General features: G+C 38.4%; 1 protein-coding gene across 1 annotated transcript; it reads left to right on the top strand.

Annotated features, from left to right (window-relative positions):
• Positions 1 to 611: 611 nt before the first annotated feature.
• LOC103989190 (homeobox-DDT domain protein RLT2) lies at positions 612 to 18,455 on the top strand. Its single transcript, XM_009407981.3, has 18 exons — positions 612 to 1,382; positions 1,486 to 1,992; positions 3,771 to 3,850; positions 3,986 to 4,507; positions 4,594 to 4,683; positions 4,753 to 4,917; positions 4,990 to 5,212; positions 5,419 to 5,519; positions 5,831 to 5,917; positions 6,598 to 6,750; positions 6,915 to 7,070; positions 8,818 to 9,027; positions 9,099 to 9,806; positions 9,886 to 10,416; positions 12,614 to 13,249; positions 13,360 to 13,464; positions 15,393 to 15,653; positions 17,064 to 18,455. Exons 1-18 carry the CDS (start codon positions 1,268 to 1,270, stop codon positions 17,883 to 17,885), a joined length of 5,472 nt encoding a protein of 1,823 aa, XP_009406256.2. The 5' UTR covers positions 612 to 1,267; the 3' UTR covers positions 17,886 to 18,455.
• The last annotated feature ends 433 nt before the right edge of the window (positions 18,456 to 18,888 follow it).

The following is an 18,888-nucleotide window of genomic DNA, read 5'->3' as shown; positions in this document are numbered from 1 at the left end:
AAAGATTGGCGAATTTATAATATATTAGAGTCAATTTAATATATTTTTAGTGAAAAGTCATATAAATAATAAATCGTAGAAGAACATGCATAATATTTTGCAAAACTAATTATTTCCAAATAGGAATATATAGATTTTATGTACCAAAATAATTAAAAATATATTAATGGGAGAAGGGGATAAACCGTAAGCTGATCATTTGTCCCTTTAAATGTCGATTAAATAGGATTAAATAGTCTCAAACTATCGATGAAAGTAGTCTTGATAATTTTCTTTTAATGAAGAAATCTGAAATCACCGATTAGAACCGAAACCACAATTACTGGTTCCGATTTCAAAAGTCAAACGATTCGATCTAAAGTCGACGAACCATCAGACCCATTGGGAAGGGTAAGAAGGTGGACGACAAATAGCTCTCTATATTTATTCCATCACTGGGCTCCCACCGGAAGATGAGGCGGGCCCCAGCCCGTACCCGGTCCCACCCGTCTCACACTCCAACGGGTACGCGAAGCCGCACACACGACAGACACACCACCCACAAAAAAAACACGCCCGTGAAAAGAAACGGTTTCGAGGGCAGGAACAAGAAAGGAGCGCCACAAAGGAGGAGTGCACGAAGAACAAAAGTCGAACCCAAATCGACCTTACCGTCGCCCCCCGGTCTTCGATCGCACTCCTTCCCACAAACCCAAAAGGAACGAGGGGGAATCCAAAAGCCAAAGAACACCCTTTATCCAGCCCAATACACCCCCCTCATGGAAACGCCCTGTTGTTGCTGTTGTTGTTGTTGCACCACGAGATCGCTGCATGACATGGATCGTTTGTTCGATCTGTTCAACGATACTCCCAAATCAAACCCCATCTTATTCTTATTTCTCCCAATTCCCCCAATCTCTTTCCCATTTTCGTTCTCCTCCCCTCCCCTCCCCTCCCCTCCCCTCAATACTCACTGGTGTTATTTTTCTCTTCTTATTCCTTCTCTCATCCGTCCCTCTTTCTTTCCCCTCTTTGTTGGATCGTTTCTTGCTACTCCTCCTATTTGGTATTCTTCGTATTATTCTCTCTGCGATCTCACCCTACATCGCTTCGTGATTTCCTTTTTCCGATTGCTTTTTCTTTTTTTTCATCGGTTTTGCCACGCCGTGTTCGCCCTTTTCGCGTGCTATAAATTAATGCGAGGCAGGACGAATTAGTTCTATTTTTTGTTGTTGTTGTTGTTCGCCTCGCCGGGGGGGAAATCTTGTTACCGATCTAGGGTTAGGGGATGGAGGCCGGGGGGGGAGATCAGGAGAAGCCGACGCCGGAAAGCGGAGACAAGCCCCCCAAGCGCAAGATGAAGACCCCCTACCAATTGGAGATTCTTGAGAAGGCCTATGCTGGTTTGTTGATCTCGATTTGTTACTATTAGGGTTCCCATCGTTTGATCGGTCCCGATTGGTGTTGATTTGGGGTTCGTTTGTTGCGATTCTTGTTTTTGATCAGTGGACACGCATCCGTCGGAGACGCTGCGGGCTGAGATGTCGGTGAAGACCGGTCTCTCGGATCGGCAGCTACAGATGTGGTTCTGCCATCGGAGGCTCAAGGACCGGAAGTTGCCGCCGACGAGAAGGCAGCGGAGGGACGAGGAATCCTTGCCGTTGACGCCACCGCCACCGGTGCTGCCTCCTCAGAATGATATGCCGTCCTCGGAGTCGGGAGGCGTCGGGTTGAGCTCCAGCCCCTATGGTAGCAGCGTGGAGTCCAGGAGGGCAGTTTCAAGGGCAGCGGCGGTCGTCTCAAGGACTGCTGCAGATATGTCAGCCGTCGGGAGGCAGTATTACGATCCTGTGTTGCCGCCTCCGCCAACCCACCTCAACCGCCTGACCATGGCGGAGCTCAGGATACTAGCATCGGTGGAAGCACAGCTTGGCGAGCCGCTGCGGCAGGATGGGCCTGGCCTTGGTGTCGAGTTTGATCCGCTGCCGCCTGGTGCTTTCGGAGCCCCAATAGGTATCATTACAGTGTGATACCAAATATTCATCTTCTGCTATGGCCATGCTATCTTGTTGGTGCATAGTACATCCTAACTTGGTATTGCAACCGGCATGCTAGTTTTACATATGTTGCTTTGCTGTCTAGAGTTGCTCCAATTTCAAGTAGTTCCTTGTTGGGTTTCCTTTTTGTTAGTTGAGTTATTGATCTTTCAGTAGATTAGGTTTTGTTGGTGCAATTGTCAATTGCAATTGGCTGACATTTAGAATTTAGCATATAAGAAATATGATGACAGTTTCTGTTTATTAATACTAGTAGTTGTAGTGCATGCTAATGTAGCTTGTGGAAGTCTTTCTAGCTTGGAAGATAGTAATTTGTGCACATCACAGTCTTAGTGGGAAAAAAAAGAAAAGATATGTGATTGGCATTAGTTGATGACTGAATCTTTGTTTTACTTTGGATATTAGAGATTGTAAAACTAGAACGATGCTTTTGCTGTTGGTGGTCATATCACAATATGAGCATGACCTTGTTGTTTGGTCATTATACAATAGCCTATAACCTTGTATTTCTAATCCTATAGATGCTTCTACATTTAAAACATAAGGTCATCTACATCACAATGCAGATATTGTCTGTTTTATGGGAATTGCATGTATTGCATTATTGTCAAATGCTGTTGAGCAAGATGATGTGTTTTAAAGATTAAGGTAATTAAGGGGGTTGTAAGAATGTTTTATGTGCAAGCAAGAGATTCATTTGTCAATATTAACATTTGATAACACAAAAACTGGTAGGTTGGAATTTCTATGTCGGAGTAAGAGTACAAGCTTGACTAACTGAAGCTGAAGTGTATCTGTGTATGAGAGGAAATTTAGTTAGCATATGCATATGTAAAAAAGCTCTGGGTAGTTATAGAACAGGTTAACATGGATATAAGTTTAGGAAAGTGACATTGAGGTGAGCTATTGTGCCAGAGAATGTGCAATTGTAGACAAATGATGGATAAAAAGACTTATCATATGGAATTTGATTATGCTGAGCTTTTCTGGGTAGATCTTTTTTTTTTTTTTTGTCTTGAACAAACTTGGGTTATTCAAATTCTTTCTGTTATGGTTTTCACCCTATTTTGTGGAGTAAGCTCTGATATTTTATCCAGACCTTAGCCCTTTCTCGGGTGTAGTATATCAGACATAAGTAGTATGTCACTCGTCTCTGTCATCATGCCATCATGTTGTTTTGCTGGTTCATTCTTGCCTCACCAATCTGATAGTATGCATTTAAAGTAGTGGGATTTGGTGGTTTGCATGTTCCTGGTCTCTATTTGAGACTTGTATGTTTTATTTATCGTGGCTTTGATGCTGGTTTTCATTTTGCTGTTGATTGATAGAATTAACTTTTCTCTTGATATGAGATTGTGAAGATCAAATGGTGCCTTAGTTGTTTATTGAAGATCATTCTGTCTAATGAAACAATGGTCATTACCTAGTAGATTTCTTGGTTCAGGTTTTTATTTGTATTAAAAGCTAGCTTCATTATTTTTCTTACAGGTTTCAGTTATAGAAAATATTATGTGCATGAGTTTTCCAAGTAATGAATTTACATTCCAATAGCTTAATCAGTTATTAAAATCATTGGAATTATCTTTCCAGATTTAATCTTCTCTTCTCTCTTTGCTACTTTTTCTTTACTAGGTGGTCCTTGTACTGGGAGCTATGTGTGGCTGCAGTTACTTTGCCCACATATCAAAATTTTCCTCCATTCTCCTACTTATTTATTTTTTAATATTTTAACAGAAATATCGGCACAACAGAAGCAGCCTGTCTGGCCCTATGATGGCACTGTGTGTGGGAGACATGACATAAAGACAACAAAGGTCTATTGTCTCTTAGAGTTTCCTGATGAAAGCTCTGCTGGAAATTGACTGCTATAGTTGGATTATGAGTTTGATTTGTGCTTTATGTCATATGATTTTATTTGTATATTTCTTTTGACTGTTTCTACCTTGCAGGCATCAAGTTTTCCCTCTGGCATTGAACATTTCTCACCAAGTTCATCTAAAGGGAAGAGGAAACCAGCAAATGGGGGTTCTCATACCGTCCATCTGCATATGGGTCCTAGACCTCTTCCTGAATATCGGTTTCTCCCTGAGCAGCCAAGTGTCCGCTCAGAGGCATATGACATGGCATCTCAATCTCACTATTATGACTCTTCAATAGATGTGCCTAATAACAGGGTGACATCTGTACCATCAGGTGGAAAGAATTTGCATGTAAATGATCAGGAGGCACCAAGTTATACCTTCCAAGGTCAAATGTCTGGTGCCAGCCTCAGGTCCCAACAAAGCAGGAAACAAAAAATTCCTTCTGACCTGATGGAATATGGCAGTGCTGCACGTAGTGACTCCATTCCGTCTCCTGCAAGTGATACTCAGTTTCATACCAATCAGGTTGTAGGATTAGAAAACCCACATATATCATCTGATAGGACTTCCCGTGATGAAAATATTTCTTGGTTGGGGAGGAAACGTAAGGTACTTACAATCGTGTAATATAGTGCAGTTGTGTATCTAATTTTCTTGGGATAAGTGTTGTCATGAACTATTTTTACTATATGTAGAGTGATGAAGCAAGGACTGCTAAGGAGGAGGAAGCCCATCAGAAACGGATTCGGAAAGAGCTTGAGAAACAAGATAACCTGAGGCGAAAGGTACCTTTTGTTCAGAGTTTGTCGTTGCGCGTTCAATATCCAGTACTGAAACAAATTGTCAATCTTCAGAGAGAAGAACAAATACAGAGGGAAATTGAGAGACATGATCGTGAAAGAAGAAAGGAAGAAGAGCGGATGATGCGTGAAAAACAGCGAGAGGAAGAGAGGTTTCAACGTGAACAAAGGCGTGAAAATGAGCGTAGGGAGAAGTTCCTGCTGAAGGAATCTCGTAGGGTAGGTTCCGGAAGTATTGTTCTACACCTGGTTCTTCAAATACTTTGTTAACATTTTCTTGAATGAGTTCAGGCTGAGAAGCTGAGGCAGAAAGAAGAACTGAGACGAGACAAGGAGGCTGCAAGACTGAAAGCTGCTACTGAGAGGGCTACTGCCCGTAGAATCGCAAAGGAATATATGGAGCTTATTGAGGATGAGCGCTTGGAGTTAATGGAGTTGGCTGCAGCAAATAAAGGATTTTCCTCAATATTTGCTCTCGAAAATGAAACTTTGCAACAACTCGATTCATTCAGAAGTACAGTTCTCTTCACTTTATTCAGCTTAGTTCTAGAAATCTGCATGATATGATTCCTTCTGACTTTGTTGGCAACTGTTTTATATGGCTGATTATACAACATTTCAACGATTCAATGCTCTGATGTATTCATAGATGTCGGTCATATTAGTTTCACTGTTTACTATAATGGAGTGTAAGCTAAGTTTTGTCTGTTTCCACTGCAGGTATGCTGACTGCATTTCCGCCAATTTCTGTAGGACTAAAAAAGCCTTTTGCAATTCAGCCTTGGGCTGATTCTGATGAGAAGATAGCAAACCTTCTTATGGTGCATTTTTTAATCTTTTCATGTTTAGAATTGATTAAATTTCCATAATCATGCTATTTTGTCATATATTTCATGTGCATGTCTCACTTTCGTCTTAGATTTCTTAACTAACAAATAGCAAGTACCTTTTATCAGTCAAAAGTCCAACTTTCTAAAAAAAATGATGGTGTGTTTTACTTATCAAAATAGTTTTTATTTTTCTGAAGCTATGTGCTCGCAAATTCCCATTATATATATTCAGTCGCTGCTATGATAATATCATTGGAATTTCCCTAACACATCAATAATATGCAAATTGGTTGGAATTTCAGGTTTGGAAGTTTCTAATTACCTTTGCTGACGTGCTTGGCCTTTGGCCATTCACTCTTGATGAGTTTGTGCAGTCTCTCCATGATTACGTGAGTGCTCTCTGAATCTTGCTTTACTTTTTTGAATGTGAGCATCTCATGCTTTATGAATACCGGAATTATTTGGTGGGTGTTATCCAGATTCCAGACCACAATTAATATGCTGTAATCAGAGACCAATTTGAACTTATTTCTCATTTGCTTTTGTCTCCAAACTTTAGGCCTTGGATAAATTATTCTGGCTGGTTAGGGCCATTCTCTTTCCCTAAAACCAACTTTTTAGTGATTGAAGTTTCTTTACAGAATCTGACCTCAGTTACCTTATGAGGACTCTTCATGCCTGCCTTATTTGAATCTTGCACGTGCTCTACATATTACTTGAAGGAAGTTAGTCTTTACGAACCAGAATATTTGGAGTATAAAGCCTATTGTTGATACTTGATATGGCAATAACTCATATTTTTTTGCCTCTTGGAGTGGTGAATAATGTGGTAATTTCATTGGTCTGCCTCACTAGGACCAGAAACATGAGGAGCTATGTAAAATGATTTGGTCAATAAATTTGCATTTACCATGTGGGCTGTAAATCATGGAAGTCCAATAATGAATTTAAAAATCATTCATATGGGTACAACTATGCTGCAGATTTCTGCATTACTGGTCACAAGGGACCATTAGAAGCAGCTTTACCTTTTCTGTTGTGTTGATGATCTAATAAAAAGCTTTCACAGGATTCAAGACTTCTGGGAGAAGTGCATGTTGCTCTACTTAAATCCATTATTAAGGACATTGAGGATGTTGCAAGGACTCCTGCTAGCACACTCGGGGCTAGCCAAAGTAGCACTGTTAATCCAGGAGGTGGCCATCCGCAGATTATCGAGGGGGTTTGTACTCCCTTTCCTAAGCTTCATACTTTCTTGATTAGTGCTTTCTGGTTAATGTTGAGGGGGTTGATACTCCCTTTCGTCAACTTCATACTTTCTTGATTGCTGCTTTCTGGTTAATGTTATTCATCTCATATTCCCATTATTATGCTTTTGTTTTCTAGGCATATGCATGGGGCTTTAACATTCGTGGTTGGCAACGGCATTTGAATTATTTGACATGGCCTGAGATACTGCGACAATTTGCATTGGCTGCTGGATTTGGGCCACAATTGAAGAAGAGAAATGTGGACCGTGTATATTCTCGGGATGAGAATGAGGTACCTAGTTTTCTGCAAAAACTTTTTAAAAAAGAAAAGCTACACCCATATAAACTTTCCTCTTTCTGCAGACCTTTTACGAAGATAGTCTGACTGTTGCCATGACATTTCCTTTTGTAACATTTGTTTTTTTGACCTTTTACGTGAGTCATCAGTTATGTTTAACTAGCGTTATGATGTTCATATAAAAGAAACTTTTGGTCACCTTTTATACCCTAGTTGGACATTAAGATATCCATTATGGTATCTATAATCTGTAATCATTTGGTGTACATGCACATTTATGAATAGCCCAAATCCTATATGCCAAGATTATTATTTGGAAATTATAGAATAGGAAGTTACACATATATGACTTATAGGCCTAGTTGATGCTGATCTCGTTTTGATTGGGGAGGCTTGACTGTTGATGATGAAAATAAGGAATTGCACATATACATGACATTAATGAGATTCGGCATGGTGAAGAACTTAATAATTGTTTACTTAAGTCCAGACAGTTGAAGCATGTTCAGTAGTAAATTGAAGAGTTTCTTAAGATGTTCCCTATTAAATTCATAATTCTTTTTTGTGTTTTTAATAAATCAAATGGTCATGATAGGCTTATCAGCTAGGAGCTCAAGTACTTTTTCCTTTTTGAATGGTTTTTACTGCTTTAGAGGGCCTATGAGTAGGAATGAAGTTTGAATGTAAACTTGACTTTCTTCTTTTATTTCCTTCTGTCCTTTTACCTGCCTGTGGCAGCCAGTCATCCTGATGCCATTCTTGATGACAAATCCTGCTTGAGGTGGCTTGCATTGTGGCTAGTGCAGCAAGCTGTATGTCGTGATGCAATTGGTTGCATCCATCTTGAGCTGCTCTTGGGGCACAGTAGCTATAACTGAAATAGTCTCACTTCACAGCCGGCAGTCATTAGGTTAATATTTCTAATAAAGAGGTTAGGTTATTTATTTGTTTCTTTGAAGAAAAAAGCTAATGGAAAAGCTGCCAAATCTTTTATCTTCTTCTTTAAATCACTAGATGCCAATGATCTCAGTATATGTGGAACTTTTTTGTGTCATGATGCAACCTAATAGGTTCGCCAACCTAAAATGGATATCTAATCATGTGGCATAAAATGTTTAAACTTGTGTCGTTAGTTGTTGGCCTCTCAACCTTTATGATGGTGTATAAGGATAGTGATGTGGGGTAGAAGTTCAAATACCAAATCTGATGATAAGTTCGTAACAAATAGAGGAAGTTTTTTTTTATATAATTCGAGAATGGCGGAAGAAAAAACGAGAGGAAGTAAAAGATAATAATATGAAAATATAATAGAAAATAAGGATAACTATCAGACTTGCTTTGTCTTAAAGATTGAATTTCAGGGTTGAACATCTCACTTTTGCACGTCTTACATGTGAAGGTGGTTGTTTTTATTGTCGAACTAGCTGCAAACTATAACAGGTGAGGGTATTGTGCCTCTGCTTGGAGCATTTTTAGATATGTGGATAGTTCTCTTGTGCTGATTTTGGTTCTGATTGTATAATGTATAACCAATTGGGAGTACTATTAGAACATTTAGCTATTTGGTGAACCTTGTGCCTCTTGAAACCTTCACAGTTTCTGCAGCATTTATTTCTATGAAATGTTGAATCTTGCTAGTTCAAGTATTAAGCTCATGTTTTGGTTTTCGTTAGAGTATTTACTTATCAAAAAGCTAATATATGGTGTTACTAAGTAAAATTCTTAAGCAATTTCTACCCAGGGTAACAATGGCAAGGACATTATTTCCAATTTACGGAATGGTTTGGCGGCTGAAAATGCTTTCGCTTTGATGAAAGAAAGGGGCTATACTCATCGTCGTGGATCTAGGCATCGTTTGACTCCTGGAACAGTCAAATTTGCTGCTTTTCATGTTCTTTCTCTCGAGGGAAGCAATGGCCTTACTATACTAGAAGTTGCAGACAAGATTCAGGTAAATGTCTTTTGTAAGATTGTTTGCTTGTTCTTGATTTGGTTAACCTGTATTTTTTGCCACATTATCAGAATTCTGGACTACGGGACCTAACCACAAGCAAGACACCAGAGGCATCTATTGCTGCAGCATTATCGCGAGACACAAAACTTTTTGAGAGAACTGCTCCTTCAACATATTGTGTAAGATCACCTTACAGGAAGGATCCTGCTGATGCAGATGCTGTATTATCTGCTGCTCGGGAAAAGATACAAGTATTTCTAAGTGCACTTTCAGACTCTGAGGAAGCTGAAAAGGATACAGAAGATGTAGATGAAGCTGAAAGAGATGAAGATTCGGAAGGTGATGCTGCTGATGATCCTGAAGTTGATGATGCTTGCATTGATGCAAAGCTGGATAAGAATGATCCTTTTGCAAGTGAGTTAAAAGATTCTATGACATTGACTTTGTCATGTCAGGAAGAAGGGGGAGAGAACGGAGTAACTGCATGTACTAGCTTTGGTATTGTGGAAAAAGGTCCTAAAATGCCTTCGGAGAAATCAAAAACAGTAAGCACTTCAGGTGTTTCCCATCTTCCAGATGGAAACTCAAATTACATTGAAGCAAGTAACCTTGGTATGGAGGACACAGAAATTGATGAAAGCAACTTTGGTGAACCATGGGTTCAGGGATTGTCAGAAGGCGATTATTCTGAACTGAGTGTTGAAGAACGCTTGCATGCCCTTGTTGCTTTGGTAGGAGTGGCTGTTGAAGGAAACTCTATACGAATAGTTCTTGAGGTATTAATGAGATAATAATGTCTTTTCCCTTTTGTTTCCTTCTGTTTTGTCATTAGGTAATTGACTCAAGGACTTACAGGAACGTTTGGAAGCTGCAAGTGCTCTCAAAAAACAAATGTGGGCAGAGGCACAACTTGATAAAAGGCGTTTTAAAGAAGAGTGTCCTGGCAGGTTACAAGGTACTGCCTTCAGTATAAATAAAGCTGAGGCAGCTGTAAGTAATGGTGCAAGAGTGGGAAGTCAAATGGCACTAGACAATGTTGATAAGGGTAATGATGGTAATCTAGAAGCCATCAGCAATGAGCTGTTTTTTGAACCGAATCGGGTTAATTTTGGTAACACGTCTATAGGACATGAACTTACAACTGCGGATGTTCATCCAGTTCACCAGCATGTATATGCTACTGAAAAGTCACGTTCCCAATTAAAAGCATTTATTGGTCACAAGGCAGAGCAACTTTATGTTTACCGATCATTACCCCTAGGTCAAGACCGCAGGCGAAATCGGTATTGGCAATTTTCAACATCTTCTTCACCAAATGATCCTGGCTCTGGGAGAATCTTTTTTGAATCCAAAGATGGCCATTGGCGGCTTATCGATTCAGAGGAGGTAGCTTTATCTCCAACCTTTCCTTAAATATGTTTGAAATATCCTGTTATACTTTAAATCTTTTTGGTGGTTTATACATTTATGTAGTTATTGATGTATGATCACATTAAGCTGGAGCAGTTGATACAACTATATACATATTCTGCTACATTGCCCACAATCATAAATGGGAAACAAAACTGCAAGCCAGTAAGTGTCAGTGGCAATATGTAATTTCAGTGATGGGAACTTTGGGGCTGTGCTTATGCACTGCAGCCTTGTAGTCCATATGAGATTCAGTTTATTGATAATGCCCACAATTTTTAAAGAATAGATGATATTGATAGTTTTTGGAGTTTAATACAATACTCACATGATACTGTCAAACTAGTTTCTTATTTACCAAACTTCTCTGTAAATGTAACCATTTTATAGACATTTCTAACACTTGGTGCATACTAGCATCTAGGTCCTAGACAATCTCTTTTAGGATTAGTTTCAGCCAGTTCATATTTTGGGACTTGGCACTTGTTTTTAATGAAGGAAACAGTGAGACTTTTATTGCTAATTAGCCTGCAAATATCCAAATATTTTTCTTTATTATTATTAAGTAATAAAGCATCAACCTTATTATTTTGTCTTTTGGAACTTATAAATAACCGAAGTCAGTCAAATGTGAACGATGAAGAATATTTCCTAGTTCTGGTCAACAAGATATTATTTAGACTAGTTGGTGTATATAATACTGTCATGTGAAGGTATCATGTAAGGTGGTACATACAATTTTATTTGTCAGACAAATGCCTTTGTTATTTGTGTTTGTGTCATTGCTTTTCTCATTCTCTATTCATTATAATTTACATGAAATAAATGGTTAGATCCATATTTCAATTCACTGGTTTAGTTTTGGTGGGATTCTCGGCTTAAGTGGTTTATCCATGCATGTTCCTTTGAGATTCTAGCAATTTTATGTTTTGGGTTTCAATTTATAATTGATTCTTCAAGTAAAACATTTTAAAATTATCATGGCATATGCATATTATCCATGAATCCTTTATTTGCATTATGCACTTGGACACTGTAGCTTTTGGCTTATGCCTTGTGGCCACTTGGAATCTGTAGTATTTGCTCTTCCATCATCCATTTCTTCCTCCAATCTCATCATCTTCATGGACATCCCACTCATAGTTCGCATTACCGGTCTGAACCGTGTACCGATCGGCTATCAGTATGGTATGTATCAATATACCAACACATGATACAGTGGGACATACCGATAAACCGATATGTACTGTCTATACCGGTCCCCTGTCAGACCGGTATATATCGCTCATACCGAGTGGTACTCCTCGATACGGCAAACCACTATTACATGTGTCATTAATTTTGCCAACCATCAGCTTTTGGGCAGTGATTGATAAGTTTGATATCTGCCTGGATGGCATCAGCTTGGATGGCTGGTGTGTAGGCCATAAAAAATTGCAATGTTGTTCGCTTGATTAACTTTTCTGTGTTGCCATTGCTTTTGCTAAGCCTTGGTTTAAAACCTCCTTGGCTATTACGTTCCTTGTTTCCTTTGTTCCAGTTGTTACGCTTGTCTGTGCTTTTTTCCACTCTTCACAATGGTACCATTACTTTTACATCATGTACTTGGAACTATAATATTATTTACATTTTAATAAATAATGTCAAGTTAGCACAATCTTAATCCACATGCTGTTGGATCTGCTGCTACTATTTCAGTACTGTTGTTCTCTTGTCCCTTATATTTTGTAATAGATATGAGAATAGTAAAGTTTTGATCAGTTATGTTTGGGTGACAAGTTCAGGAAAGAACTTCTAAACAGATGTAAATTCTATATTTGAATACTTAGATCTTAATTCTTAAGTATATCAATTGATGTAATAGCTATATTACATAATGGAGCTCGATTTAACACTTAGTAGTTCTATGGATTGCTGAACTTATTGCCTGGAAATTTCTGCCACTTATAGTGTATCACTTACTACTTAAGAAAACTTCCCACTCTCTTGAGTAGTGTGAAAATGTCCATGGCAACAAAAATGAAAATCTCGTTCCGTTTTAGAAAATAATGTAAATGTGAAGGACCAGTTAAATTTACTATCAGATAAACTTAGGTTAACATGTTAGATGAGTTTCATAAGTGCCGTATTGTCTTCATGATGTTGAGGTTTTTGTGGTCTTTAATGCGAACAGGCATTTGATGCTCTTTTAGCTGCTCTGGATACACGTGGGATTAGAGAATCACATTTGCATTCAATGTTGCAAAGAATAGAGTCAACCTTCAAAGAGGCAATCAGAAGGAATAAGAAATTTGTCAGCTCTGATTTAGTTGGAGATCCGGTTATAACAGGGCTGACTAAAACGTCATCAAGTCCAGATTGCAGCATGGAACTTGACAGTCCTAGCAGTTCCCTCTGTGGTCTCGCTTCTGATGCTTTGGAGAATTCATCATCTTTCAGAATTGAACTTGGGCAGAGCAAAGCTGAGATAAGTGCTGCTGTTAGGAGATACCAAGGTTTATTCAGATGGATGTGGAAAGAATGCTATAATCCTTACCAATTGTGTGCAATGAAATATGGGAAGAAAAGATGCTCTGAGCTGCTTCATACTTGTGATTCCTGCTTCCAGTCCTTTTCTGCTGAAGAAAGGCATTGCCCTTCTTGCCACAAGACATTTAAGGCATTCCATAACTCTGATGCAATTTTTTCAGAGCATATGCCTTTGTGTGAACAAAAAAGAAAATCAGACCCTGAATGGAAACTCCAAGTCTCTGACTCCTCTCTTTCCATAGGGATCAGACTGTTGAAAGCACAGTTATCCATGATTGAGGTGGGAAACCCTTCTTGATTTCTAAATCTCTATCACCTTTGTTTTATTTTACATTGTTAAATTTGCATCTCTGTTTAATTTTGTATTTTTAAATTTTCTAAAATTTACAGGTTTCAATTCCAGCAGAAGCTCTTCAGGCATTTTGGACCGAGGGATATAGGAAATCTTGGGGTGTGAAATTGCAGTCTTCATCATCTGCTGAGGAACTGTTTCAGGTTTTAAATTGTTTGATGAATTAACAGCAGAAACTTGTTTTTCTACCCCACTGTAGAACAACTAATGGATTTTGTATATTAAATGCCGAAAGTAACAAACAGATGAAGCAATGACTTCTTTAGTGCTATCAGTTCAAGTTCTGTCTTTCGAGATGTCCTTTGCTAATTTTCAAATGTTAGGTTTTAAACAACCCATTCTTTATTTTCCTGAAGTAAATGCAACAGTAATGATACCTGTTCTGTAATGATATGGGCAACTGTTTGGTCGTTGGAGCGTTTCTATAACATTGCAATTGAAAAAAAACATTATAAGCTATTTGTTTTACATTGATTGGGAGCAATTGCTTACTGTTGCGATAATTGTATAGCACTCTCAAGGTCACTGATAAGTCGAACAATGTGCAATGAAATATGTTTATCTTTCTTTTGAAATTTGCAAAAAATTGTATCCATTGTTTTGTTCTATGAAGCAAGAACACATAAAAATGTTTTACATGTTCATGCCGTGTTATTGGAAGCCTCTTGTGTTGGATGTTTCAGAACTATTGTGTATGCTGTATCATCTACAATAATATTAACTTGGTAATGGCATATATGTAGAACACTTGTGTCATCTGCATAAAGCTTCTCAGTGTTCCAAATACTTGTGACCAATGTATTTTGGCCTTTTGACTCACTATGAAAAATGTGATAATCTTCTTTATAGATATTTTTGTATTTGACATTTTTTTGTCAGTTATTATTGTGCTTGTTAAATTTATATATGATATATTGTCTAAATTGTACAGAGTAGATGGAGGCATAAAATTCTAGATTTAGAATATACTTATTGATAGTTGCATCAAAGCCATCTCGTTTTATAATTTATAAGATCTTTGCCATGTTGACAGGCCTTGAAATTCTTCAGTCATTCATTCTCCAGTCTTAGAGCTTTGTCTCTTTTGTTATTTGTTTACTACTTTGCTCCTAGGGCATGTATATTGTGGCTGGGACTCTAATCTAACAAATCTTTAATTTTAACAAATTAATGTCAAAAGATCAAGCAGAATGGCATGGTAATGTAATCACTCTGAGTTTCCACACTATTTGGAACTTGGATGACTTCAAAGTATGGTGATTATACTCTAATCTGATAGTTTTGAGTAATCTGATTCATTAGATTAATAATTCTTTATCAATAAGGCAAAGTTTGTCCTTGTTATCATTGCATTGCTTGCACAGTTGGAAACTTATTTATAAACAATGTTTTATGAAAAACAGTTATTAGTATCATATTCAGTGTGCATGGGATGAATAATGAATGTTCCCTGATCATGTTCTAGACTAGGAAATTGTTAATGAACCTACAAAAGTTCATGGATTCATGTGACTCCCAAGTGAATTACATCTAAGCACAGGTAAGACTCAACATGGAAGAATGTGTAGTAATCTGGCTTTCTAACTGCGTCTAATAGTTATAATTAACAGAGCTTTCAATATCTACATAAAAGGGCATACGGTTCCCACCAATGCAAGATTTGGGGAGGGTCACTCAGGCTTATACACCAAATATAGAGAAGCTGTTTACATGACTTAAACCCTAGTTCCCAGATTGCAAAGGAGCACATCAATGTTTTTAACATTTTACCAGTGATGGTCTAAATTAGATGACATTTTTTGAGCTTAAAGTTTTGTTTTGTTTTGTTTTTGATCTACCTAAGCACATGAGTTGTTATTTGTCTTGCATTTACGGTTGTTTCTTGAATTACTTGGTGTTGCTGGTTTTGAAATGCAGTTTCCTGTGGTGTCAAATTCTCTTTGTATTATGATATTTTAATTGATGCAAGTATTGACATTTTTCAGTGCTTATATATATTTCTGGTCTGTCGGTAATATTTTCTTAAGTAGGAACTCTAGAACTTATCATATTTAGTGTTCCCTGCTTGCAGATTCTAACTTTGTTGGAGGGTGCAATAAAACGAGGTGTTCTTTCTACAACCTTTGAAACAACAGCTGAATTGTTGAGTTCTGCTAATCCAGGAGTTGCTGCAGACAATAACACTGCTCATTCGGGATCAGTTCCTGTTTTGCCATGGGTGCCTAGTACCTCGGCAGCTGTGGCATTAAGGCTGTTGGATCTTGATTCTTCAATTTCTTATATGCTGCACCCGAAGCTGGAGTCTCATAAAGGAAAGGAAGGAGATTATATTGTAAGTTATCCTTTTTCCTTTTTTGTTACTTCTGGGATTGCAATCTTGATATTCTGTGGAGTGGAATGAGGAAATAGTTAATGTTTGTAGAGCATTGACTTTATAAGATTATTAGTTTTTCATCTACTAATGATAGAGATTAACTTATAGAATTCATTGTTTGTTACTTTTAGTTTGTAAAATGGATCTTTGCTCCTACCAACCCTTGGTAGTGTCTACACAAAAATAGAAGTTTGAGCTATGTTGATCTTTCACTTTTCACCTTAAATGAAGTGATACCATCCCATGGTGGCATCTAAGAAAATTGAAGTTTGAACATATGCTGACATTTCATTTTGCAACTTTATCCAAGTCTATTCAGCCCTTCTCTGCCAAAGACATCCTAAACTCAGCAATATCTAGATAAGGTCAGATGTATTTCTATTAAGCCATTACAGGTTTTTTGTAAGAGGTCTTCCATTAATGAAGAACATTCAGAAATCAGGAGAAATATGAGTTTTGCAAGAATTGATTCACAACTTTCAACAGACTACAGATCAGGTAGCTTATAAACTCTATGCTATATTCCTCGATTACCTGCAAGAAATCTTTAGTGGAAATTCTCAGTTGCTAAGTGTGGTTTGTGGCAACATGCAAGAGTGTTAATAAATATCTACATGTATAAGCTTGAAATTGTATGTCAACATCTATAGTCCTTTTTTTGTCTATAAATGATGAAATTTTGATTTGATTTTCAATCCTATTATTGTCACAAAGGAAATAACACCACAATATCAATACATAACCTTAAAAGTAAAGGGAAATGCCACTAAGTTCCTATTGTGTACTCTCTGATTAAAATTACTTTTATTTGCTTCATTTTAACTTTTCGTAGTCTTGTGGCTATAATATTGATAATCTTAAGCATTATGTGGGCTGAATGCTCAATATGGGCTGGTCTATAGATTCCTTATCTAGAAAAGCCATTTTCTTCTTTGGTGAAGTCCACTTTTAATGCATTTTTCTTTCCATCATTTGACATACATTTAATTGACATTATAGCTGCCATTGTGGGTAATTTTTGGTCTTGCTTGCTTATACTTATCCTTCAGATGATACTTAAGTGTTTAAAAATTTAATGCTTTTTATCTAATCTAGAATGACAATTTCTTATGTTCAAAAATTTTGTTGCAACCAAGAGGCAATGGATGTCTTACTACCCTATAGCCATGCTCTATATCTATTGACTCCACATGGTACCATGTGAATATGGGAGATGCACAATCTCTTCTACCCATCAAAAAAATGGTTGAATTGATGGAGAGAAAAATGGGTCATTCTTTATTTTTCTATCGTTTATGCTTCGTTGAGATTTTGTATCTTTTGCATTTCTTGGTTGCTTTTCATTGTCTGGAGTATCTTTTTCTGCAGACGCTTCCATCATGTTATGTTGTTGTCCACGATAAGCAAGAGGTAGAGTCAATGGGAACACCTGACCAAGTTGACCATCAAAATGAAGGGAGGTGGCTGCATTTGGGAAGAGGAGGCAGGGGCCGAAGTAGTCGTGGTCGGAGAGGGCGCGGTCGTGGACGAGGAGGGAGAAGGTTGATTGGGAGTGGAAACTCCTCCAGAACTGAGCTTCGGACTGAAAATAATTGTAGTTTTGAGAAGGCCACAAGAAAATACACCAGAAGGGGTCGAACACGTGGCCAAGGTCATAGTCGTGGTCGTCGAACTGTTAGGCCTAGACAAAGATCTGAGAACAGGGTAGCTACAATTGACAAGCGTTCTCTTTTGGGCAGTTTTGTCACTGCAAGCAGCAGCTCTAAGCAGTGCAGAATTGAGGCATCCCCTGAGAGCTCAGATGGTGAACAGTGGGGAATCGGTGAAACAGAAAAGACATACGTTGAAGACGATGACAGCCGTCCATGTATGGAATCTGGTGAAAATGGTCAAGCTTCAGGAGAGGATTATGATGATCAGGCAGTAGTATCCTCTGATAGAGATGAATGTGATGCAGACAAGCCTCAAGGACTAGTTGATGATGAAACTGAAGATGACTTAGGAGACATGGAGGGGGATGAAGAGGGTGAAGCGGATGATGATTATCACGATGGGAACGACTTGAATACTTATATGGATGACGAGGATGTAGAGATTGGGGATAATGCAGATGATGTTGGGGATGCAGAGGGAAATGGAGATGAAGATGATGATGTAGCATGGTCAGCTTCTTCGGAGTACAGTGATTAGGAGGGGGAGCACAGACCATCAGAGGCATGGAGCAGTCCAGTTAATAACTATGAATATGAAGATTCTCTCTCACAAAAGGTGGCTGTTTAACCAGAGGACTAGGAAAGTTACCTCTCTGCCATCTGTAGGGTGATTTTCACCTTGTGAGAAACATATAATCTGTGGGAGACTGCTTTGTCAGAAACATATAAAGGTGACCGTGTGCCCCAGAAAAAAGCCATGGGAGACTGCTTTGTGAGAAACATATAATCTTATTAAGTCAGGTTCCTAAGTCCAATCTGTGGGGTGATTTTCACCTTCTGAAAGTTCTTCGTATAGTAGTAAGATATTTCATGTTTTTTTTTTTTTTCTTTTTTCTGTAGAATTTTGCTCTCGCATCTACTGGCAGCAACCTTTGGTTAGAACCCAGCCGTGTTACTTCGATAGGGGGTTCAACAGGGGGACAATGGTGAACTTGTATTTGTGTTAGCAAATTGAGTTTAACTGAGGTCCTATAAATGTAGTATCGAATGAATTCTAATTCTGTAAGATTTATGATATGCATTACGTCAAGGCCATCGTTTCGTGCTACACTGGACACAAACCTGAGCCCAAAGAAGGGATTGAATGACATGAGCGGACTTGATGGTCTTTGCGCTGTGGCTCCATTTAGTGTGTATCAAAATAGGAGATGTTTGGGGTAGTCGATGACTAATTATTCCTCTCGTGAACGTTGAAGAAATGATACCGTTCCTGTAAACACTAATCAAACAAAGCATCGACCTCCAAACATCAACTAGTACTAATGCATCCTGAAACAACTATGCACTCCTGAAGTCTTGCCATTACTAGGTAATCTGATATATGAAGCACGGGGCAGCTGAACGAGTTCCATGGCCAGATTTGGCGTGGGCAGAGAGGATATAAAGCAAGCATCACCGTGAGAAGAAGCTTGAGGACCCCACAGACGAGAAGACGAGCGCGAGGGCGGCCACCGGCAAGCCTGCAAGCATCCATGCCGTGC

The sequence above is a fragment of the Musa acuminata genome, chromosome BXJ3-6, assembly GCF_036884655.1.
Source record: "Musa acuminata AAA Group cultivar baxijiao chromosome BXJ3-6, Cavendish_Baxijiao_AAA, whole genome shotgun sequence".
Taxonomy (NCBI): domain Eukaryota; kingdom Viridiplantae; phylum Streptophyta; class Magnoliopsida; order Zingiberales; family Musaceae; genus Musa; species Musa acuminata.
The sequence above is the reverse complement of the archived record's forward strand: the minus strand, read 5'-3'. Positions and strand labels throughout refer to the sequence as shown.